General features: G+C 37.0%; 1 protein-coding gene across 2 annotated transcripts in view; it reads left to right on the top strand.

Annotated features, from left to right (window-relative positions):
• Window positions 1-25,464, top strand: part of LOC127414641 (G protein-coupled receptor kinase 5-like) — a 105,841-nt gene that overhangs the window by 38,888 nt on the left and 41,489 nt on the right. For both annotated transcript variants that reach the window (XM_051652829.1, XM_051652831.1), the window contains exon 2: window positions 24,070-24,165. In XM_051652829.1, coding sequence (XP_051508789.1) covers window positions 24,070-24,165 — 96 coding nt within the window. The remainder of the gene's footprint in view (window positions 1-24,069; window positions 24,166-25,464) is intronic.

Consider the following 25,464-nt stretch of genomic DNA (forward strand, 5'->3'; position numbering starts at 1 on the left):
TCACAGAAACCATTTACTTGAATACACCTCTTCTATGAAGAGCATATTTTCAATTTCTTAGTTTAAAGTCATATTCTATGGCTTAAAGTGAAAAATGTCCGGTGTCCAGAAATAGTAGGAAAAAAAAAAGTCACAGACTCATTAAAAGCTGAAATTCCTGAAAAAAGAAATGTTGGCATGACTAGTGCAGATTAATGTTTTATTATTATTTCTTAAAAAAATAAGCAGTGAAAAAATTGCGTTTTAAAATATGATTCATATTTAAAAACGCTTTTGTCCACCAAATCAAAGTCGTGGTGTAACCAACATGTATTAGGTAGCCATTTTGTTGTTTATGTTGATCATAAAAACCATAAAACAGAGCGGAAACCTTTAGACCGTGAAGATTGAGTGTGAAATTAAAAACCAAACATCTGATAGGCCTATTTATTTTGAAATTTTTATGAAAAAGCACATTTTGTTCATCATGTGGTGTAACCTTGAGAAAATTTTATATTTTTGACTCAAATTCATTTTTTATATATATATATATATGTGTGTGTGTGTGTGTGTGTGTGTGTGTGTGTGTGTGTGTGTGTGTGTGTGTGTGTGTGAATATACACACACACCGGGGGCCAAATGTTTGGAATAATGTACAGATTTTGCTGTTTCGGAAGGAAATTGGTACTTTGATCCACCAAAGTGGCATTCCACTGATCATAATGTATAGTCAGGACAGAACTGATGTAAAAAACAGCACCATCACTATTTGAAAAAAGTCATTTTTTGATCAAATCTAGACAGGTCCCATTTCCAGCAGCCATCACTCCAACACCTTATCCTTGAGTAATCATGCTAAATTGATAATTTGGTACAAGAAAATCACTTGCCATTATATCAAACACAGTTGAAAGCTATTTGGTTCGTTAAATGAAGAACATTGTCTTTGTGTTTGTTTTTGAGTTGCCACAGTATGCAATAGACTGGCATGTATTAAGGTCAATATTAGGTCAAAAATGGCAAAAAAATAAACATCTTTCTCTAGAAACTCGTCAGTCAATCATTGTTTTGAGGAATGAAGGCTATACAATGCTTGAAATTGACAAAAAACTGAAGATTTCGTACAAAGGTGTACACTACAGTCTTCAAAGACAAAGGACAACTGGCTCTAACAAGAACAGAAAGAGATGCGGAAGGCCAGATGTACAACTAAACAAGAGGATAAGTACATCAGAATCTCTAGTTTGAGAAATAGACGCCTCACATGTCCTCAGCTGACAGCTTCATTGAATTCTACCCGCTCAACACCAGTTTCATGTACAACAGTAAAGAGAAGACTCATGGCCTTATGGGAAGAATTGCAAAGAAAAAGACACTTTTGAAACAGAAAAACAAAAAGAAAAGGTTCAAGTGGGCAAAGAAACACAGACATTGGACAACAGATAACTGGAAAAGAGTGTTATGGATCTTAACCCCATTGAGCTTTTGTGGGATCAGTTAGACTGTAAGGTGCGTGAGAAGTGCCCGACAAGACAGCCACATCTATGGCAAGTGCTACAGGAAGAGTGAGGTGAAATGTCACCTGAGTGTCTGGACAAACTGACCGCTAGAATGCCAAATTGTAATATTAATTTTTCACATTATTAATGTCCTGACTATACATTGTGATCAGTTGAATGCCACTTTGGTGAATAAAAGTACCAATTTCTTTCCATAAGAGCAAAATCTGTACATTATTCCAAATGTTTTGCCCCCAGTGTGTGTGTGTGTGTGTGTGTGTGTGTGTATGTGTATATATATATATATATATATATATATATATATATATATATTACCTTGAAAAATGTGGAAATTAATTTTGTTGTTTAATGTATTCAAGGTGCAAAGAAAGTATTAATATACTTTTTACTTGATTGTTACACCTCATGACAATTGTAAAGTTTTAAATATTTTTGTAGAAAATGCTATAAAGGTTTTTCAAAAATTTATGAAACCAAATTGGACAGAAACAACATTTCTGAGAACTTAATACAAGTGCTTTAAACTAGATTTTCAAAAGATTTCTCATTTTAACACCTTAGACAACCTTATTTGTCAATGATCCATAAATACATTCTGTATGCATGCTATTTATTTTTATGCTTGCAGTTTGAGTAATGCTTTTAAAATCTTACACTGCGCATGCAAATCTTTCTATCACGCTTGTAACATAATTTACGCTTTTACAAATCTTACTATACACATGCAAAAAAAAAAAAATGTACCTTCATAGATGACCTTCTTCATAATGGTACTGTAGGAAATGCTTTGAACGCATGCATAAATAAAAAGATATTGATAGGAGAATCTAAAGTATCAGTGCAGTGTCATGCGAAACATAATCTATATATTGTATATCAATGTATGTCAGCCAGCTTTTGGGAGTACACTAGCATATAGATAGATGTTTGCAAAGTATAGATTAATCATGTCATGTAAACATGCCTGGAACATGTTTCATCCCAAAATCAAAAGAAACCAAAAATAGAAATTAGATTTAGCATTAAGAAAACCAAGCCCTTTCTTAGGGCCATTAATAGTTTTTGCATTGTATTTCTTTTTTTTTTTTTGTGTGCATTTTTTCCAATGAGATTGTGGTGGGAAATGGGCTTGTGACAATGCTTTATTTTCTTTAAGCTTAATATAATTTCTTATTTTCAAAATTTTGGGGTGAAATATGACCGGGACATGTTCCTGATGTTTATGTTGACTCATCCAATGAGTCTGTAAGAGGCTAGGTAGACATTGGGACAAATAAAGCAATTATATGAAACTAAATACTGCAAAGATTAGTGATCTTTCCATATTGTATTTGACTATGTGGCGTTAATGCAAATAGCTTTCGAGAAACAGCCATTTTGTCATGATGAATGGACTGTTTTCTCTTCATCACACCGCTGTGTTTGCATACAGCTTGTCAGTAATATACTTTACCATTCATCTTGGTAATATGAGGATGTGGGAGTCCGTACTTTGTGTCAGTGTGTGCATGCAAAACAAGCAACCTATTCTTCATACATGTGTATGATGCTAGTCGACATTAAGAGTGTTTATTATTGTGGTAAAGCATGTTTAAATGTTGTCTGTGTTTCCTGTTTGACATCTGCTGATCAGTTATCAGAGTACATATGATGCAGTGTTGGAAAAGCTGCTTTACATTATGGGAAGCTTTTATCTTGACAAGCTAGTCTTGCTAATCTTTTAGTACTTAGCTACACTACAGATTATATTGAAACTACTTAATAAGGGGGCAAAATCTTTTTACATTTGTGACAATAGATTATAGAATTTATAATTTAAGGACAGTATTACTGTCATAAAAACAATAGGATGTTTGAATGAATAAATCTTGATTTGGGTGACAGCATTGAACTTTTACACTAAAGTATTTAAAAGAGTGTTTAACTAAATATTTCATAAAGCCTAATTTATACAGTGAAAGAAGGCCAAGTTTTTTCTCCCGAATAAACTAAAACACCCTGGACAAATTAAACCATTTATACCCAGAATGGGAAAAAAATTGATCTCAGTAATTTCGATTTTAGCATGATTGTTGGTGCCAGACGGGCTGGTTTGAGTATTTCTGTAGAATTTACTCAGAATGGTGCCAAAAACAAAAAACATCCAGTGAGTGGCAGTTCTGTGGACGGAAATGCCTTGTTGATGAGAGAGGTCAACAGAGAATGGCCAGACTGGTTTGAACTGACAAAGTCTACGGTAACTCAGATAACCGCTTTGTACAATTGTGGTGAGAAGAATATCATATCAGAATGCTATTCTGAGATGTGGGCTGTCGCTGTTTTGGCAGCACGAGGGGGACCTTCACAATATTAGGCAGGTGGTTTTAATGTTGTGGCTGATCAGTTTATATACGTTCACTCACGTTCACAATGATACAGTGCACATACGGTTGGTTTGAATGTCAGGTTCTTTTTTTTTTTTTTTTTTCTTTTTTTTTTTCTTTTTTTTTCTTCATGTCATTTTGGTTCCCTTCTTCAGGATGTGGTTCACTAGTGAACAGGCTGAGAAAATCGACAATGTGGATGAGTGATTCAGTGATTTGCTGCTTTCAACACCAATGTAAATGTGTTTGCCTGGCACCCTGTTTTTAAGTCTACTATGTAGGCCTGTTAGAAATTTTGAGCTGCAGAGCATGGTGCAAGTGATCTGTCAGAGATAAAGACCTGCAGAATTCCTGCACCTTGTAAAATGCACGCATTTCGTATTATACTTGTTTTTAAAGGGGCTAAAATTCTGTCATCATTTAGTCATCCTCATGTTGTTCCAAACCTATATGACCTTATTTCTTCTGTGGAACACAAAAGGAGATGTAAGACAGAATTCACTTTCATTATATGGAGAAAAAAAAAAAAAATCCAACTATTATTCTGTCCAAGGGGCTGTTCAGACCAAACGTTTTCGAGTGCTAAAAAATCAGCACAGCGCAGCGAATAGAGCAGACAGCAGGTATCTCGAGATATATTTTTAAAAGTTTACATTAGTGGTCAACTGATAAGTGTTTTTTAATGGCTGATTCCGACATCCAGAGAGCAGGGTGACCGATAGGCCGATACAGTGCCGATATATCACACAATTTAATATAGTAAATAACAAACATAAAATTGTTAAAATATATATAAACTCTTATTTAGCACTGTATTTACTCAATTTCACACAAAACTAAAAAATAATATTATATTTTAAATGTAGATAGCAGTTTCTTCTGATTTCTGTTTAGTCATCAAATTTTAGTAATTTATTTGCACATGAAGAAATTAATAAACTCAGCAAAAAAGAAACGTCCTCTCACATTCAACTGCTTTTATTTTCAGCAAACTGAAGAATGAAGAGAGAGGGAGAATGAAACTGGCAAGCACTTTAACATTATGAGCTCAAACGCGTCTGCTGCGGCTCTGGTATGCAGATCGTTTAAATGACACTGTGTTGCACACCGGTCTGTTATTGTAGGAACACGATACACGTAACAACAAAAAGAACCATGACTGGTCGTTTACATGACTCACTTGCTTCACATGCAAGCAGGCGATATACGGCGCCCTCAAGAAAAAAAACGGGAATATTTATCGCCCGATGTCAATAATTAAAAAAGGCAGAATATCGGCCGACCACTAGTTTACATCCTTTTAAACTAGACATGGCATCTAGATGCTGAAAAAACATCAAGACGTGGTGCCAAAGCTGTCCAACTAGCACATGTTTATATAGAAAAATAATTACAAAACAACGCAGACAGAGGCAAAAACATGCTTGATGTGAACGGCCCCTAACATCTCTTTTTGTGTTCTACTGACAAAAGAAGATCAAAAGATGAGTGAATGCATGACGTGTTCTTAGGCACATTGTAAATATTTACAGTGATTTTTACTCATGGTAAATTTGCTATGATGCAGTGACTTGGGCAGCTTGTTGCTTTTATACAATGGTGGCAACTGCAATATGGTAAAAGACACCAATGTTTAATAAAAAGTTAAATGTATAAATAATAATAATCAGAATAAACAGTTGTTACACAGAATAATGTAGTTGCATTATCTTTGCAAACTTCAGGTTGTTTGAGGGAAATAATCCAGCCAACCTCTCCTCTCAGATCAACGCTATAACCATACAAGGAAATGGCAGCGTGATTGCATTGCAGATTTCTTGTCAATCAGTGTGTGCTACACGTGTATATTTACCCAGATGTACAAGAAACACTTACACAGCGTAAGAATGAACAGAAACGCAGCTTTGTTCTCGGAGAGCGAAACTGGGTTGTGGTTGGTTGGATATATTTGTCTTCCTCTCCTCTCATGCACCACACCTTTATAATTCTGAAACATGTCTCCTAACGGACCCATGACTAAAGCATGGTAAATCACACTTTATTTAAAGCTTCCTCTCTTTTAAGAGAACTATGATGGCTGGTGCACAGGTGTTAAACTCGTCCACACAGTGCATTTTGCAAGCAGTCGTGAGACATTTAGTTCAGTGCTGGTGAAGCCTAGTGTTTGTGACGTTCAAGGATGCACCTCAAATATCCCAATTATAATATTGCATGTATTGCACCCCTCAACTGTACACATTTTCCCACATATTCCCAGAGTGGAGAAAAACTACCTTGACAGCAATGCAGCATAATTGTCATATACACTCTCTGAATACTTGATTATGAACACTATGATCCTAATAAAGTGCCAGAAGTGGCCTTCTGCTGTTGTAGTCCATCCGCCTTAAGGTTCGACGTGTTGTGTATTCTGAGATGCTATTTTGCTCACTATGATTATACAGAGTGGGTATCTGAGTTACCGTAGACTTTCTGTCAGCTCAAACCCATCTGGCCATTCTCTGTTGACCTCTCTCATCAACAAGGTGTTTCTGTCTGTAGAACTGCTGCTCACTGGATGTATTTTGTTTTTGGCACCATTCAGAGTAAACTCTAGAACAGGTATGGACAACTATTTAGGTAAAGGGGCTACATCGGGATTTAAGTAGTGCATAGGGGGCCACATTGTAGTCCTTTTGAGATACAATGCTCTGCATTGATTTGGTTTTTGTATCTTTTAAGCCCAGAAATAGTTGTGAACAAAATTTTCTGAATTGTATATATGACTAATGGGACTATTCTGCAATTGCCTAAAGTATTGTATTGCTCTAGATACTTTTCTATCAGGCATTAAAAAAACTGAATAAAGGCTGAGCTTATTATACAATATTCATTTTACCATCTTTACTTCCCTGTTAATTTATTATTTAATTTAACACTCTCTACATCAGGGGTCTGTTTTAATAAAAAAAATCAAAAATTATGGAACTTTTAATGTTTGTGGTAAAGCGGGCGAGTTTACTTATTTTATTCTCAAAACATTACCCGTTTACACACTAAGGGTCATGATGTGGGTCTCGTCAATGGTTTGGATTTCCATTCAGCACACAACTGAATAAAACAGGCTGCATGACTATGATAAATGATTACTGCAAGAGTTAGATTAACATACAGGTGCGAGGGGACTTCAACATTTCTAAATTACACAAATAAAAAATACATATATACATATTCGTCTCTCGCTTGCTTTTGCTCGCATCAGTGATTACCCCTCCTCCTGTCAATGATGCCGAGATCAACTTTTATATTTAATTTCATCACTGAGAAGGTTTACCTGCAAACTTAGTAGCAGCAAACATCACAAGCAGCCTCAAGAATGGACACAGAGTGGCCATATAACACTTTCCCTTGAGCAGAATATTGCACTAGAGATCGCCAAGTTTGTTCAAAGGGGAAAGCAAGTAGGGATGCACCGATACCACTTTTTCTCTTCCGATTCTGATACCAGAAATCTCTGCATCGGCCAATACCGATCCCAAGCCGATACCAGTGTTGTTTCGCATAATCAGTTTAGAATATCTTTACATTAGTGTGTGGAACTAATTGGAAGTACTCTTTAATATGCAAAGAAACACAAACCTCTAACTACACATTATTTCAATATAAATGTATAGCTTATTAAGAAACACTTTATTATTAACTAGTATACTGGATAATGCAGCAGCAAAATTAACAGTAATTCCAGTCTTAAAGTCTTCAGTAAAAAAGAAACCAGTGTTTTATTTTTGCCTTTTTTTTTCTTTCTTTTTTCCCCCAAAATGTTTCAACTTGCATCTGGACTTTAAAGGATTCAGATCTCTCTTTTGTTCAATTTAGTTGTAAGACATCAGTCCACTTTTCATTCACACAGTTATTTTTTGGAACCCATTAAAAATATTGTTATAAATTGTAAACAAATACTAATGATGACATTATTATTATTATTAATACATTTTTATTAATATTATTATTATTATTATTGACTTTTTAATTTTAAATACTACAGTAATGCATCTCAATCGTGCACTTTTTAAACCCTGACACTTTTATTTTGACATCATGAATTCTCTGTATGTGTCTGTTTGTAGGCAAGTTCACAGTAGTTTAATTAACTTCTTATTCAAATTCTGGTAAAATGCACCTGCATATTATAAGTGAACCGAACTATTGAGCATCTACATCTGAGATGTTGTTCTTGAGTAGCGCTTAAATATTGCGCACCGCTGTGAAGGCTAAAAATACGTCACGAGTGCATCACCAGCCTGTGCGTGAGTTTATGTCAACAGAGCAGCACCATTCACTAACGCGCTGGCACTGCGTATACTATATATTTACTTATTAAACACAGCCTTTTGTGATTCACAGAGCTATCGCACGTCTTCAGGTGGCTTTGAATAAAATGCAAGAGTCATATGAACTACTTTAATGGTGTTTTTATGGTTCTTTAATGTCATTTTTGGAGCTTGACAGTAACAAACATGACTAACACAGTATCGGATTTAGATCGGGCTCGTCGGACCGATACCCGATCTGTCTAAAAGCTTCAGTATCGGAGTCGATACTGATCCAGGTATCGGATCGGTGCGTCCCTAAAAGCAAGAGCTAGAAATAGCACACTCGCATGCATGGTTGACAGATTGTACAACATATGTATAACATTAGGCAGAATATTTCCAATTTGCGCAAGTATAAATCTCATATTGGGGGTGTTGCGTCTCTTATATGGCAACCCTGAGCATGTTAAACGCTTGTGGAGGCGCGTTAGGTCCCAATGCAAGATAACTGAAATATCCAACGCAAAAAAATGCTTTTAGGATAAATGAGATGCGGACCACATTAAACCATGTAGAGGGCCGGATCTGGCCCACGGGCCATAAGTTGCCAAAGTCTGCTCTAGAGACTGTTGTGCATGAAAATCCCAGGAGATCAGCAGTTTCAGAAATACTCAAACCAGCCCGTCTGGCACCAACAATCATGCCATGGTTGAAAATCACTGAAATCACATTTTTCCACATTATGATGGTTGATGTGAACAATAACAGAAGCTCCTGACCTGTATCTGCATGATTTTATGCATTGCACTGCTGCCACACTGTTGGCTGATTAGATAATCACATGAATAAGTAGGTGTACAAGTGCTATGTGACATGCATTAATGCTCATCATAAGGAATATTTATTTTGAAAATCAACATTAAGGATCTATGGGGCTACTTCAACTCATACGGTCTATAGGATAATAAGATCATAATCCTTTATCAATTAATTACTAATTGTATAGCCTCGACTTGCACTCATACTGTAATTGGAAAGCTTTTTTCACCAAAGGTTTTTTTTTATTTTTTATCTTAAATGGTTAGTTCACCCAAAAATTAAAATTCTCTCATGATTTACTTTTCTTTAAGCCATTCCAGATGTGTATGACTTCCCTTTTTCAGTAGAACCTTAGTGAAGATTTTTATAAGCACATTTCAGCTCTGTATGTCTATAAAATGAAAGTGAATGGGTGCCGTGAGGCTGCCTGCTGTTTGACGGTCCAAAAGGCATTTTTAGGCAGCATAAAATTAATCCACATGACTCCAGTCAATCAATTAATGTCTTCTGAAGCAAATCGGTAGGTTTGTGTAAGAAACAAATCGATAATTAAAACGTTTTTAACTTTAAATCGTTGCTTCTGGCCAACGCTGTATTGCTGTTTGAAATGAACTAACTGTCGCGTGACGTTTGTTCCTCTGTTGTAAACAAAGCGCACACTTCTGACTTCTCGTGTGAACGTGCCATTGCACTTACGTCATGCGACAGCGTGATGCGTTGACTGCTGGCAGGAAGCAATTTTTTGTTTTTTTTTATTATTATTATTTATTTTTAAGTTAAAGTTTTAATTATTGATCTATTTTTTACACAAACCTATCGATTTGCTTCAGAAGACATTAATTGATCGACTGGAGTCATGTGAATTAATTTTATGCTGCCTAAAAATGCCTATTGGACCGTCAAACAGCCAACAGCCTAATTGCACCTTTTTAGTTGCATTGTATGGACAAAAAGAGCTGAATTGTGCTTTCAAAAATCTTCACTAAGGTTCTGCTGAAGAAGGGAAGTCATACGCATCTGGGATGGCTTAAAGGGAAGTAAATCATGAGAGAATTTTCATTTTTCCCTGGGGGTTAGGGGTTTCTTGCTGCTGGTTGTTACATACTGTGGTGGTGCAAAATTGTGTTGTAAATTGAGCTGTGGACTGTGGTCAATAAACAAATTCTTAATGAGTGACTCACAGACGAGTGAGTGTGATTACTTGTACAGATTCTTTATTTTATTCCATTATTTTATTTTACAGTTGTTGTTACTATAACAACTCAACCCATTATTTGCATTGTTATATAATAGGCATTTGACTTCTGTTGTAATGTGCTTTTCTAATGACTTAAACCTCTGAATCACAATGTAAAACAGGCTTCGGTTGAATTGCTGCATTAAAATTGCGTCATGTTACCATCATCGGGGTGTGTGTTGGCCACTCTCTGTAGATCTGACGTGAAAGAGTTGACACCGACTGTGTGGTAAAACGCCAACCAGATGCGTGACAAAGCATGTTGAAGCGTATTTTTATATCATGCAGATGATGTCGCGTCCATAAAATGGACATGAAACAAAAGGGTGTAGTCTGAGTCTTATAGGTCAAATTAAACAAGCGTACTAATTCTTCAACGTAATACGGCCTCATTTTAGTGCCTGTCTCCGAGGATAAGAAATATAATGCTTTCCTGTGTATGTAAAGACACAAAGAGAGAAATATTTAGGCTAATTGATTTTCTGTAATTTTTTTCTGTGGTGTGTGTTTTAGTGTATTGATCACACAATGTACAGTGAGTGTACTCTACTGTATAAAAGTTGGCCAAATTGCAGGGGCTATTGAAGCTGTTGAAATTGATCCAGACAATGTGACTGAACTAAAAATAATGCTGTGAAATCTAGGGATGAGTCACAATGGTCAACTAGTCGTCCAACAATCGACTAGACAGTGAGGTCTAGATTTTTTCCTTTATTTTTTAAAATATCTTTATATTGTGCTTTATTTACCATGCTGTGCGAGCTCTAAGATAGTTTGCACTGTAAAACCTGGCAGAAAAGTTGTCTAGGGCTGCAACTAATGATTATTTTGATAACTGATTAATCTTCGATTATTTCTATGATTAATCGATTAATCGAATGAAATGTTATTTCCAGTATTTTATTAAAATATTATTTTTCAAAAAACTCATATGATAAAGGGCGTAAGGTTTTAGTTTGATTTACATGACTGAATTCATGATTCTACAAAACTCACAAAACTTTGAACAAAGACTGAATCTTTGAGTTTAAATTTATTATTATTATTATTTTCAGGACATATGCGAAACAGTTCCTTGTAAAACTTAACAAAAATGCTCATCATTAAAGAGTAAAATGATCCATAGTGCATGGATTGGGACAAAAAATCAGCCCAGCAGAGGGCAATAGTGACACGAGAATAGAAATATTAATAATTCTGCCCAGCTAAAAATACATAATTCTGTTAGGTACATACAGTATGCTTGTACACTGTCACTGATTACAAACATTTAATTATTTTAATATTATAGTTTTTAAAATAGTATTTTCACTGATTACATGTTTCTAAACTATTAAAAAAATTGTGTTTATCCAGTAAAATAATGTTTGCCAGTGTATACATTTACTAGTGAAATCAGACATTACATTTGGCATTATCAGGAGGACTTTCAAATATCAGGACCCTTAGTATTATTATACATTATATTCAGCATTACATACAGTTTATAGTAATAATTATACAGTACTGTGCAAAAGCCTTAGGCTCAAAAAATGTTTCCAAAAGCATTTGTCTTAAGATTGTTATTTATATCTTCAGCTTTAGTGTGTCAGTAGGAAATATACAGTAAATGTTTGACTCCCAAACATTACTTTTTATAATAGAAAAGATTAGAATAGAAGAACAGGGAGCCCTGCAACAGATGGCATGGCCCCCACAAAGTCCCCCACTGAACATCATGTCAGTCTGAGATTACATGAAGAGACAGAAGCAATTGAGACAGCCTATATAGATAGAAGAACTGTGGCGAATTCTCCAAGAAGCTTTGAACATCCTATCTGCCAACAACCAAGAACAACTGTGTCCAGGTGTTCCTAGGATAATTGGCGTTGTTTTAAAGGCAAAGGTGGCCACACCAAATATTGATTTAGATTTTTTATGTTTACTGGACTTTGTATGACATTTAAGTGATATATGAAAACTATTTAAGTCATTATTTTTGAAGACATCTTCACTATGCAAAATTCTTCACAGGTGCCTAAAACGTTTGCACAGTACTGTATATAGTAAGTAGGATCTGTAAACCATGTGCAAATTCACTCTCGCACTGAAAAGACTGATCCCGGTGCTCACTGTATTACATGTGCTTACATGAGCAGGAGAAAAAAACACTAAAAACCAGCACACCTTGACTGCTGAGACTTTAGTCTGATATCCATGAAAGCTGCACAATTAAGTAACATTGAAACTGAAATCGTGGTTTAATGTAAGTGATTGCGCTCCCTTTCTCTATTGCGATCGGTTTGATTCACACGGACACATGCGCTCGCTTGCCTGTTAGAGTTTAACGGAAACTCGCGTGTGGTAAAACAAACTGTTTTGCGAAATACGTGGCTGATTTTGAATTCATAAGGACAAAATAAATGACAAATTCCAGCAGAATTTCCGACGATTCCCAGGGCCTTCTCAAAGCACAAAAATCCTGTTGGACAGCCACCATGGGACTCATTTTGAGTTATAAATTCTCTCGGATATAATAGGGTCATCTTTTTTATTTGAGCCCTGCACAACTGTACAGTTTTTAAACAAACACTCACCCAGAGGAAACAGCCTGTTGTACAAGATTACTGAAGCTTGTCTTGAAAAACTGCAGCTTATAGAAAAAGGGGCCTATTTACATTATTTTACTTAATGTGTCATGATCAGTTGGATTGCTTTCCAATGGGGAATGCACATTCCTTTTACATATTGGCACATAAATATGTCTCAAGAGTTCACTTCATCTGTGATGATGCTAATATGGGGCAGTGACATTTTTATTCATATGATTCATATTGACCCATATGTCATTTAGGGAAGTTTCGCAGTTGCTCCACGCATGTCAGTCACAATGTAGAAAGAAAGGGTGCTTATCATTCCTAAATGAAGATAACACACATGTGCCTGGCAGTTGTGTGGCCTGTCTCATGCCATGACTGGAATTCTTGGATTGAATCCTTTAACCTCACTTTGTTACTGATAATAATTAAATGTGCTGACATACAGCGAGTTTGCCAAGCACTCGTAAATGCCAAATGCTGGGATCCACTTTTCTTCATAACAGCTTAGGCATGTGTGTGTTTATGCGCATGTTACCTATTGACTTTTAAGGAGCCCAAGGTATCTGTCGTAATCTCTAATGATATTTACAAAGGCAAAGGAGATGGTCTAACATCATTTGACAAAAATGATTCCTCAAATCATTTGGCTTTTTGAAGATAAAATTGGCGGAAATCTCATACATGCAGGCAATACTATATTTACACATTATCACTCATTCACCATTTGTTACATTGTGAATGCCACATGTGAGCATAAATGATTGAATTCAGACACAGCTGTAGACTCTACTGCTTTTTGTGTACTGTATTAAAGACGTAGTGTCCCAAATGACGAAAAAAGGCTTGAAATCTGATCTGTCAGACTGAAATGCATTTCCACAAATTTTATTTTTATCATATATCAAACCATATAGCCATAGAGACTTGTAAGTGTGCTTGTTTGAAATTGACCGGTAAGCAACTATCTAGAAACTACACAAAACACCCTAGCAACAACCCACAACTCCCTAACAACCGCATAGCAACCCTCTAAAAACAACTCGGAGCACCTTTGCAATCGTATAGCATAGCAACCCATGGCAACCACCCACAACACCTTAGCAACTGCATAGCAACACTCTAAAAACCACTCAGAGCACCTTTGCAATCGTATAGCATAGCAACTCCCTGGCAACCACGTAGCAACACTCTAAAAACCACTCAGAGCACCTTTGCAGACGCATAGCAACTCCCTGGAAACCATCCACAATACCCTAGCAACCACACAGCAACACTCTAAAAACCACTCAGAGCACCTTTGCCAATGCATAGCAATTCCCTGGCAACCACCCACAACACCCTAGCAACCACATGGCAACACTCTAAAAACCACTCAGAGCACCTTTGCAATTGCATATCATAGCAATGCCCTGGACACCATCCACAATACCCTAGCAACCACATAGCAACACTCTAATAAACACTCAGAGCACCTTTGCAGATGCATAGCAATTCCCTGTTAACCACCCACAACATCCTAGCTATCGCATAGCAACACTCTAAAAACCAATCATAGCACTTTTGCAACCATAAAGCATAGTGGCGCACTGTCAACCACCCACGACACCCTAGCAACTACTTAGCAACACTCTAAAAACAATCAGAGCACCTTTGCAAACGCATGGCATAGCAACGCCCAGACAACCATCCACAACACCCTGGCAACTGCAAAGCAACACTCTAAAAAAACATTTGGAGCACCTTTGCAACTGCATAGCATAGCAAAGCAATGCTCTGGTAACCACCCACAATACCCTAGCTAGCATTAAGGAGGTGACTTTTGCATAGGCAAGTGCCACAAAATATTTAGTCCTCCACATGATCTTATAATGATATTGTGGCATAATGTTCACAATAAATCACAAAATTTTTCAGTACTATGTGGTTCCATACAATTGCTCTGATCTGACCTTAAAATTGATTCAAAGTTCATCTTTAATGAGCACATCTGTACAGTATGCTTTTTATGCAAAGATGTATATGCCTCACTTTCACCTAATCCTCTCCACATAATGAGACCGGATCCCCTCTCCTGCTGCAATCTTGAAGTGCTTTATCTTCTCTTTTCCAGTTATTACTGATCGGCCACACAAATAAGAGGCCCATCCAGCTCTCTTGTCATTCTTAGAACCTTTGAATCCTGTTTATATTACTCGGATGACTGAGCAGCCAGCCTTCTGATGATCTGATTCTTCTAGTTGGCTCTAAGACAGACTGAAAGAGAGAGAAGGAGGTTAATTATGTTTCAGTTTTTTACCCACTTTTTTCCAGGTGTTTTGACGTTGTTTGATACATTGAGTTCAGCAGGCTCATGATGCATGCTTTGACTTGAGCAGACCTCTGGACTTGAGGATGATGTAAAGCAGTGGTTCTCAATTAGTTTTGCCTCAAGACCAAGAAAACTGTTAGACAAAAGTAATGTAACAAAATTGTCTTTTAAACCAAACATTGTAATTTATATGATCATTAACTGCATATGCCTAATAAAAAGGAAAATTGACAATTTTGTATTCTAAATGTCTCTTAAATTTAGGTTGTTTTATGCTCACTGCATTTAAAAATTGTTAAGCCTGTTTATTTTGCTATTCTAACAATACGATTAGGCTATTTTGTTAGTTGCATTTTATTATTTGCATTTAGCATTGTTTTTTCCCTGCTGTCCATGACATATCAGAACAGACTTCCAAAATGATTGGCATTTTGGCTTTTTTTTTTTTTTGCGCTATGGCAATATGGTCACCATTACTCCTACCCTTTCATTCCCCTAAACCTGTATTATGAACACACACATTTAGGGTTATGTAAGCAGCAGGTTTTTGGCAAGCGGTCCATTTGAAAGATCAGATTGCTGCGTTTGTTGCGTCTGAAGCGGATGGCTTACAGTCTTTTACGTCTTTTCTAATTTCAGACCTTAAACTGAACTCAGTACCTGGCTCTCAATTTCAGTCAATTTTCAAAGAATGTAAAATGAAAACCATCATAATGAATTGCAGGAACACACACGGAATTTGATTTCCCGCATAAAAATATGATTGGAAGGGAAAGTTAAAAAGGAAAGAGATTAAACAATAAGCTAAGAAAATGGATAACCCTTTAAGCTCTGAGGGTGTTTTTAAAGATTTCCTGTTTCAGTGACATAAATAAAATTAAAGTCTCATAACTCGACAAAAAAACAAGGAGGATCAAGTGTTTTGTATCATTTTAAAGAAAACTTTGCCATTTTTTATTTATTTTTTTTTCTACCCCCAATTTGGAATGCCCAATTCCCAATGCACTCTTAAGTCCTCGTAGTGGCATAGTGACTTGCCTCAATCAGGGTGGTGGAGGATGAATCTCAGTTGCCTCTGCGTCTAAGACCATCAACCCGTGCATCTTCTCACGTGGCTTGTTTAGTGTGTTACTGTGGAGACATAGCATGTGTGGAGGCTTCATGCCATCCACCGCGGCATCCACGCACAACTCACCACGCGCTCCACCAAGAGTGAACCACATTATAGCGACCACGAGGAGGTTACCCCATGTGACTCTACCCTCCCTAGAAACCCAGCCAATTTGGTTGCTTAGGAGACCTGGCTGGAGTCACTCAGCACACCCTGGGATTCGAACTCGTGAACTCCAGGGGTGGTAGTCAGCGTCTTTACTCGCTGAGCTACCCAGGCCCCTCTCTTTTTTTTAATGATATAGATTGTTAAATTCTGATATTCAGCCTAAGAAACTGCATAAAAATCACAAAAGAACGTAGCTAAACATTTTTTTATGGTTTGACATGCTCCGAAAAACTTCTTTCTGTTTTATTCCCAACCATGTCACCTATAACAGAGTAAAATTTTGTGTTGATACAACAAAGCAATCAAAAATTATAGCATTACAAAAAATTAGTTATCCTAGTGTCCAAAAGCCTCTCCAAACAAATAAAACAATAACTGTACATAAGAACTAATTACACATGTAAACACAACAATGACTAAATGTTTGCATAGCATGTAGACATTATTTTAGTAATGAGAATTCACAGAATGAGTTTCATTCTGTGCCATTTGAGTCATCATTGTGTCTTGTGTCTTGTACTTGGCACCATCGCGTGGTGGCCATATGTAATTAAAGCGATTGATCATGTGACTCTCTGCCCAATATGGAGGACTATCACCACTGGTTCGAGCAGTTTGAACCCAGTCCGATTGGTTTAGCATTCCATGATGCTACAGCATTTCTGATGAAGTCATCTGATCCAGGAAAGCTAACATGTTTGTAGTCTGATAGCAAGATGCCAGATAGCCAGATGCTGTGTGCACATTGTGCTTCGTGTGGGTTATCTAATGATCAATGCAACCGATTACTTTGAATGTGGGCTCATTTTAAAGATAATCACCTCCTCTAAGTAATAGTATTAGATATTTTATGTTCTGTTTATTGTTTGTGAAGTTATACGTAAGTGAAAATGTGGCATATGAGCAACACCTGTTCACATGAAACATGTATGTCAAAGACATATACTTGGCTATTACTCACTATATTTTGTATAGCAATTTATAGCTATAGGCTGGTTGTATTCTACTCTGAGCACTTTCCAACAACATATAACACGTGGCTATTTAATCATTTTGATGTTTTTACTGGTTACAATAATACATTTTTTATATATATTATCAAAACGGAATACTTCTGATTTGTCTGCAGATTTAAAAGCACTTGTTCAGTTTTGGTCATAATCCCTACATGCATTATAAATTAGAGCTTCTAAACTTTAAAACAATACTTACTTTGTATTGGTCAAGACTGTAGTTATTAATTATTATTTCCTCGCAGGCCAAGTGGGAAAAGGTTTAAGTTACTGCCTGAATATAACGGCTTTGGCTGGGCACTGGTGAATTTGATGCCATGGTTCTTTGCTCTTGAAAAAGATCAAACCACACTTAGTGTTGGGAAGTAACTAACCAAATATAATGACACTACTATAACTTAACTACATTTTCCAATGACAGTGTCACAAACAGTGTATGTTTTCCAGTAACAAGCTTCTTTTTCATACAGGTAGTGGTGTGATTTAGTGAATCACTGTTTGTTCAAACGATTAATTTAGATTAACTGGCACAAAAATAAAAAAATAAAATAAAAATAACGATTCATTGTGTGAATGCCTGTGCAACATTTTTAGTCTCTTTTGTAGTGAAATACAAAATAACCGAGTAGCTTACCCAACACTGAACTACACACACACGCACACACAGAAGTCACCCTGCCAAGTCTGAATGATTTACTGTAACATTCCTCTCATTCTGGCTGAATCTGTGGCTTGTAACATTATGTTCAGCATCCTGCCTTTTGGTGGGAAAAGGTTTGTTTTATGGTGTTAAAACTGTTCTGCATCTCATGAGTCAGTGACTCCTAATTAGTAAGGCATGTCATGTATGTGTGAATCAAAAGAACTGGAGAGATTAATGTCTTTAAGGACTTGTCTTGGGCTTTAACTACCCCTGGTTGTGTGTTTGGAAACCTTCAGCTTTATTCACAGTTCTGGAATCGTCTAGGGCTAAATGCTCCATTCTGATGAGACTTTGGCTACGCTGCAATTTTTTTTTTTTTAAACAAAGTACCTAACCATACTTTTTTACTTTTAGATAAGTTTACACAAAAACATAACAAAAAAAAAAAAAAAAAGAAATGTTGTTTCAATGAGGCAAATCATGTTCCCATTTCAGAGTGATATGGAACATCAGACCACCTTTTCTCCATGCATTCAAATCTGCTCTAATGGCCGGAGTTACTGACATGATCAAGAACACTTGTGTAACTAATGAACGCATACCAGAAGCAGTTCTATTTTACTGCACTGTATAATTTTGTACATTTCATAAGATAAACTGTTATTGCAAAGCGCACCATGGTTTGTTATAAAAGTTCTTCTTTTCTCTTGGGAAGGAATGCATATTTTTGACTTGTGCTGACGTCAGAAATGGCACTCCTTTTTTAACAAGAGCTTACATGCACTCAAGTTGAAAGACCAGATGCTGGCATGTTTTATTATACTGCACATGTTAAAAGTAATGAGATTTCACAAGGTTAAAAGCTAATTAGTGGTCATATCAAGTATCCTGACATTAAAAACGGCATGAAATGCCATTCACAATGCATTTAACTTCCATAATGTTATATATTTCTGACTGAATAGAATGTTCAACAGGAAGCAATTTAGGGCTAGATTTGATTGGATCATAAAAAGTGGGCAAAGATTAGGGATGCTCTGATCTATTGGTCACTGATTGGTATCGGCCGATATTCACGTCCTACGACTCGATTGGTGATCGGTAATTTGGCCGATCGTATAAACTGATCGCTCATGTCACAAAAGACGCACGGCTCCGTTAAGACTTTAGAGTCACTGTCATGGCATCACGGAGTGTGGGGAATATTGGCATAGTGTTGTAAGACAACAAACTTAAATTCAGCAGTTAAGAATGATGCAGTGGGAGAGGTATAGCGAATATGAAAAGCTTGTGTACTGTAATGTACTGTTAATGTGGCATTTCACATGCGACAAGCAAAGGAAAAACAGCGCGAGCTGTGAAACGTCCTTATTGTTTGTCTCTGCCAGACATAGACATCTCAGTAATAACGCGAGTTACAAGATGTTGTGTAATTCAAACATCTTTATTCAAATCTCCCGATTAAATGGCATTAACATTAGTAGCACACATAGAGTCCAGAAACATGCGCTCTTTCTCCCCTTTCCTTTCATCTCTTGCCCTCATGAGAGAGCGCGTGTTCCCTTCATTAAAGTTTAAGCAGCAACAAGTGAAAAATGAACTATTAATAAAATCATCCAACTAAATGAAAAGGCAGGGAAGGAATTCATAAATATAATAATTCTTTATACAATTACATAATATAATGTATTAAATATAATGCAAAAATAAAATAGCAATAAAATAGGGAATAATAATAATTATATGAAACATTGAAAATGAATCCATAACCAAAAGTGTCACATTGTTTATTTGCACTTATGGGTTATCAGTTTGTCTTCAGTTTGACACTAAGCTTCATTTTGTTATAGGGCTAATTAGTTTTAGTCTTTTGACGAAAATGTCCTTTAAAATTAGTCCGGCATCTCATATTCATTAGTTTTAGTTAGTTTTGGGTTCGAGTCCACCTTAGTCGAGTTCAAGTCAACTCTGAGTCTTTAAACATTCGAGTCCGAGTCCAAAAGGTTCCAAGTCGGACTCGAGACTGTGTCCATAACAGGCCGAGTCCGAGTCCGAATGAATCTGTTCATGAATCTGAATTAAAATTGTAACTGTAAACTCAGCATCAATATTTTTAGCTTATTTTATCCTTCACAACTAAGAAAAACAATTTGTCAATATAATGCAACAAAATCACCTCTGTTGCATTTCATATTCACATTTTATGATTAGTATCCTGCTGAACAAACTTTAAAGTGGTTTCAGAGTGAAAGCATATGCTTTAGGTGTAAAACTGTCCTTCAACACACTTCTTATTGCATCCTGTTGACATTTCAATTATTTGTTGCTTTTTCCCCTCCACTCAAACATAGACTAAAGAAAGTGAAAGCTGCGTTAGTCATTACAACCAGAGTTATTAATATTTCACATTTTTATTTATTTTTTATTTTTATATACAATTTGTCCAGTTTAGTTTAGTTTTATCTAAAATCATGGGTGAAATACATTTAATGTAATTAATTAAATACATTTAATGTGTTTAATATGTTTAATAAATGGTAATATTAAAATATTCAGTAATGCCCATAAAAGTAAATACAACAGCATAAAATAAAAACAGAAAAGATCAGATACCATTAAAAATATATATTTTTATACTACTACACTTCACACATTTCAGTCGTCCTGCTGAGATCAAATTTTTATGACAAACTTTCCTTGGGCTGACGTTTTTTTTCACATTATATTTAGTATGGACAATAGGTGAATAGAGACTTCTCCCCTCACTTGTGTTCTTCATTGTATTTTTTTATTTTTTTGCCACTGAAATGCAAGTGTCAGCATTACAGGTAACACACAGAGGTTTGCGCTACAAATATGTGACCGACTGAGTTGTACAATTTCCATGGTCTATTTCATCCATCATATTAGTTTAAATATCCCTCATACGTAGTAAATTTGATTTTGTCTCGATGTAGTCAACATTTTCAGTTAGAAATGACTTGCGTTGTAAGCATGAGTCTGGTAAAACGTGTTTTATTTAATAATTTGACAAGTTTGGGAGCATACTTTTAAAAGTGTTCTTGCGTTATTGATGTTTCTGTATGAGAGTGGCAGAGCACGTGTGGCGATCTCTTTCACGCACACACATACAGCACGCACGTGGGTGAGAGAGAGAGAGTTAAAGTAATTTGAAAAAGTGCATGCTGCCGCTCTCATCTGGAATTTTCACACGTAAGGACATATATGCGTGAAATCTGATGCGCAGTATCAAATACACAGAACGTATGATAGTAACTGAGCACATCAATGTGAAGACAAAGCAAAATACCGGACATTTAGAGGCAATTTTAAAATCACGGCCGGACGCTTTTTTCAGGTCTGAAAAAGAGGGCATGTCTGGGAAAAAGAGGATGTATTGTCACCCTATGTTATGTTATTTTTTTGTTTGTTTGTTTTTCATTGCATCACAAATGCCATGGACTCGGCCAGACTTGGAGTCCTGAAGGCTCGAGTCCCAGTCAAGTCTGAGTAAAAATGCATTTTTGTCAACGAAAATAAAATCTTTTAGTTGACGACGATGTGCAAAATGGACAAAAAAGTGTGTCAGACTGTAACAGACCAAACTTTAATCAAATATTCAAACATTTAGGGAAAAAATGTATAAACATTTTCTTATTTAAAAATGTATAAAACATATATCTATACATAGACTACTGTCCTTGTAAAAAAAACTGAGCTTCTTAAATTTACATTTTTCAGATGCTTTTATCCAAAGCGACTTACAGTGCTCTTATTACAGGGACAATCCCCCTGGAACAACCTGGAGTTAAGTGCCTTGCTCAAGGACACAATGGTGATGGCTGTGGGGATTGAACCAGCAACCTTTTGATTACCAGATATGCGCTTTAGCCCACTACGCCACCACAACTCCTATAATATAACCACACCACAATATACAACCACACCACACCACAATATAAATAATAATGAATAGACTGAAATATTAGCTACTTTTTAGAAGTTAGCCTACTGTTTTAGAGACTTATTCATTTTCTGTGAAAGGATATAACATTGCGTGTAGCGTGTTTCTTACGGAAACAGTGTATTCACAGCACAAGTTACGCAATGCAAATTATGCATATTCTGACTAGTGTGTCATTTAGTTCAAGTTCACCTGATCATTCGCTTCACTGTGCAGATGCAAGTTGTTATATTACATATATGTTGTGGATATAGGCTACTATAGTGGTTAAAATAATGTATAAATAGGGTGCGTTTGAATGAGGTGTTTAGCCCGTTTTGAAGCTGTTCATTTTGCCTGGGTTCAACTCACGCAGCTCAAGCGGAGAAATCCTCAATTATTAATGGATTAGATGAATCTATATCTAATATCTTCTTCGATATATACAGATTCTATAGATGTTTCTTCTCCTTTTCATATCTTGCACTGTAAATATCTTGCTATATAATTTTTATCTCGTCATATTTTCGTCAATATTATGCTTTAATAAAATAGTTTAATTATCGTCATGATGCACCTTTTCGTCTCGTCTTCGTTATCGTTAACAAAATCAAAAAACCCTTAGTCAACGAATGTTTTCGTCAGTGATTTCGTTGGCGAGATTAACACTGTACTTGTTTTAAAGTCTTATTTAAAAAAAATAAATTAAAAAAAAGCTTTTTTGATAAGCCTTTTTAAAGGGGTTAGAGGGGAAAGGAGGCGGCGAGAACCCGCTTGACAATATAAATAATAGATTAATAATAAACTTAAACAAAAACACACAAACATAAACACATACAGGGCAGCTGCCTGTAATTCTCTCTCTTTCTCCCCAACTGTCGTCTCCGGTCGCCTTTTATCCCTTGCTCGCCTCATCAGGCTGATTGGGGTCCAGGCGTGCATTATACCGGCCCGGCCCCGCCCTCCGCGCTACACTCCTCCCTGCGTTGCCTCAGGCTGAGGAGCCCCTGGCATAGTACCCCCCCACCCCCCGCTTGCCGGCGGGTCATCCTCACCTTCTTTGACCTGGGAGGAGGTGGGAGGAAAAAAAAAAACAGCCGAGGGAAAGGCCAACACGGAGCGACAGAGAGAGAGGAGAGAGAAAAAAAGAAACTCACTCACCGGTTCTCTGATGCGCCGTCGCGTGGTCCTCGATCACTCCTCCACCCTCTCAGGTGGATGACAGACGCTCCTCCCTGGGCGGACCACAGTCAAACCTCCAACCCCCAGCAGACAGAACTCCCTTCCGCATTTCTGGCATCACGTTGGGACACTCCTCCGCCCCTGGCAGCGGCCCTACCGCTCCAGGTGGTCGGGGAGTCGATTCCCTCCTCCCCTCGCAGATTTGCATTATACTGGCCTGGCCCTGCCCTCCGTGCTACAACCTTTTAAACTTTTTTTGTCAGCAAAAACTAGGCAAAGAGATATTAAAGGGAAGAAAAAAATTCAGTTAATAGTGATAGTATGCAGAAAGCTTACATATAGCCAATTATGTCAGAGATCCTGATAAAAGGTGAAATGATCGGGATCGGTATCGGCCAATCAGGTGACAGGAAGATCGGTATCGGCTGTAAAAATCCTGATCGGAGCATCCCTAGCAATGATATTATTGGTTAATATTATCTTTTCCTGCCGACATAGCCATGTTAAAGTCATCAGAAAAGAAAAGTTGTTTTAGAAGCCAAGAAAGTTGATACATTTTGGTATAAAGATTACGAAAAGCAAATTTCTTTTGAATGACATGCACTGAAGTGTGTACTTTCTGCACCACTAGTGTCACTAAACAGAATTGCAAACACACACACATAAAAAGTTTTAATTTTGCAGTGTTTAAGTTTTAGGGATGTCAGGCTACAAATGGCTTACTCTATAGTTGTCTTTGCAATTCATGGATACGAGAAGGTAATTTAAAAGTGAGAAAATTACATGCGTCATGCGGTTACTTGCATGGTAGCTTTTAAATGACAGGCTCTTAAGTTACTTTACATTGTAAGTTTGGTTGTAGTTTGGAATTTATTTTAAATAACTAGTTTTGTCTCTTTTTCTGTTACATAGGTGGAGGAGGAAAACGAAAAGGAAGGAGTAAAAAATGGAGGGAGATCCTCCGCTTCCCTCATATCAGTCAGTGCACAGATTTGAGCAAAACCATCGGTAATGTATCAGCACTCTGTGTTTCTTTCAAGAGTCATTTTCATGTTCTTTCTCACCTGTGCTGTTCTTTAAAGGCTACTTTATGCTTACTGGGTGAACAGGCTTCTTTTATTTCACCTAAAAATTTTGACGAATTATGAAATTTTTGTTCTGCAAAGGTGTTCGTTTGGTGATATTTTTCCTGTTTGCACACATCCCATGAATCTTTACCTAGGAGGACTTTGCTTAGCATTGATAATTGGTTAAAACTAGGGCTGTGAATCAATAAAAAATGTTTAACTAATTAATCACACAGTTTTCTGTGATTAATCATGATTAAACATGGTACATTAAAACAAACATTAAAATATAATCATAGCTAGTCACATGATGCCATGTGAGGTTCGGATGTGTGAACGGTGAGCTCTGCGCACTTAGTTTTAACACTATTAATGACATAAACCAGAGAGATTCGATACACTCTGTTCCATAACTGTTCTAGGAGGATAATATGTCAAAGAATTCAAAATCTTCGGGCTCTGGAGACATTAAATACACTTATGTGCTGAAGCTGATACCCCAGAGAAGGCCCCGAGCCGGGGAGCCGATTTGGTCGGAGAAATTAGGGAAATTCGGCGAGAGATGTTGAACATGTCGGCAATGCTGACGAAGGTCCTTGCTGACTTGGAGGATCTTGTTGTAATCTGTCGATCGATCACTGCCATGGAGACGAAATTCTCTGAGGTGGTTACAAGAATGGGGGATGTCGAGAAACGGATCAATTATCTGGATTCATCGGAGGGGGAATTATCTGCTAATCCGCGAGTGACCAAGGTGGATTTGGAACGTGTCTGGGAGAAGTTGGAGGACATGGAGAACTGTAGCCGGTGGAATAACGTCCGACCCGTCAACCAATAATCCTCTCAGCAGTCCGAACTGTCCTTTGTAGTCTTCTGATGTCTGATTTCGTAGCTGAACCAAACCAGACAGTTGAAGTGCCTGTGGCAGGTTGAATTTCCTCAGCTGGCGAAGGAAGTACAACCTCTGCTGGGCCTTTTTCACAATAGAGTCAATGTGGGTCTCCCACTTCAGGTCCTGTGAGATGGTAGTGCCCAGGAACCTGAATGACTCCACTGCTGCCGCAGTACTGTTTAGAATGGTGAGGGGGTCAGTGTTGGGGTGTTCCTCCTAAAGTCCACAGTCATCTCCAACGTTTTGAGCATGTTCAGCTCAAGGTAGTTTTGACTGCACCAGACAGCCAGCTGTTTAACCTCCCTTCTGTATGCAGACTCATCGTCATCTCGGATGAGGCCGATGACA

This window comes from Myxocyprinus asiaticus, chromosome 24 (assembly GCF_019703515.2).
Source record: "Myxocyprinus asiaticus isolate MX2 ecotype Aquarium Trade chromosome 24, UBuf_Myxa_2, whole genome shotgun sequence".
NCBI classification, from domain to species: Eukaryota; Metazoa; Chordata; class Actinopteri; order Cypriniformes; family Catostomidae; genus Myxocyprinus; species Myxocyprinus asiaticus.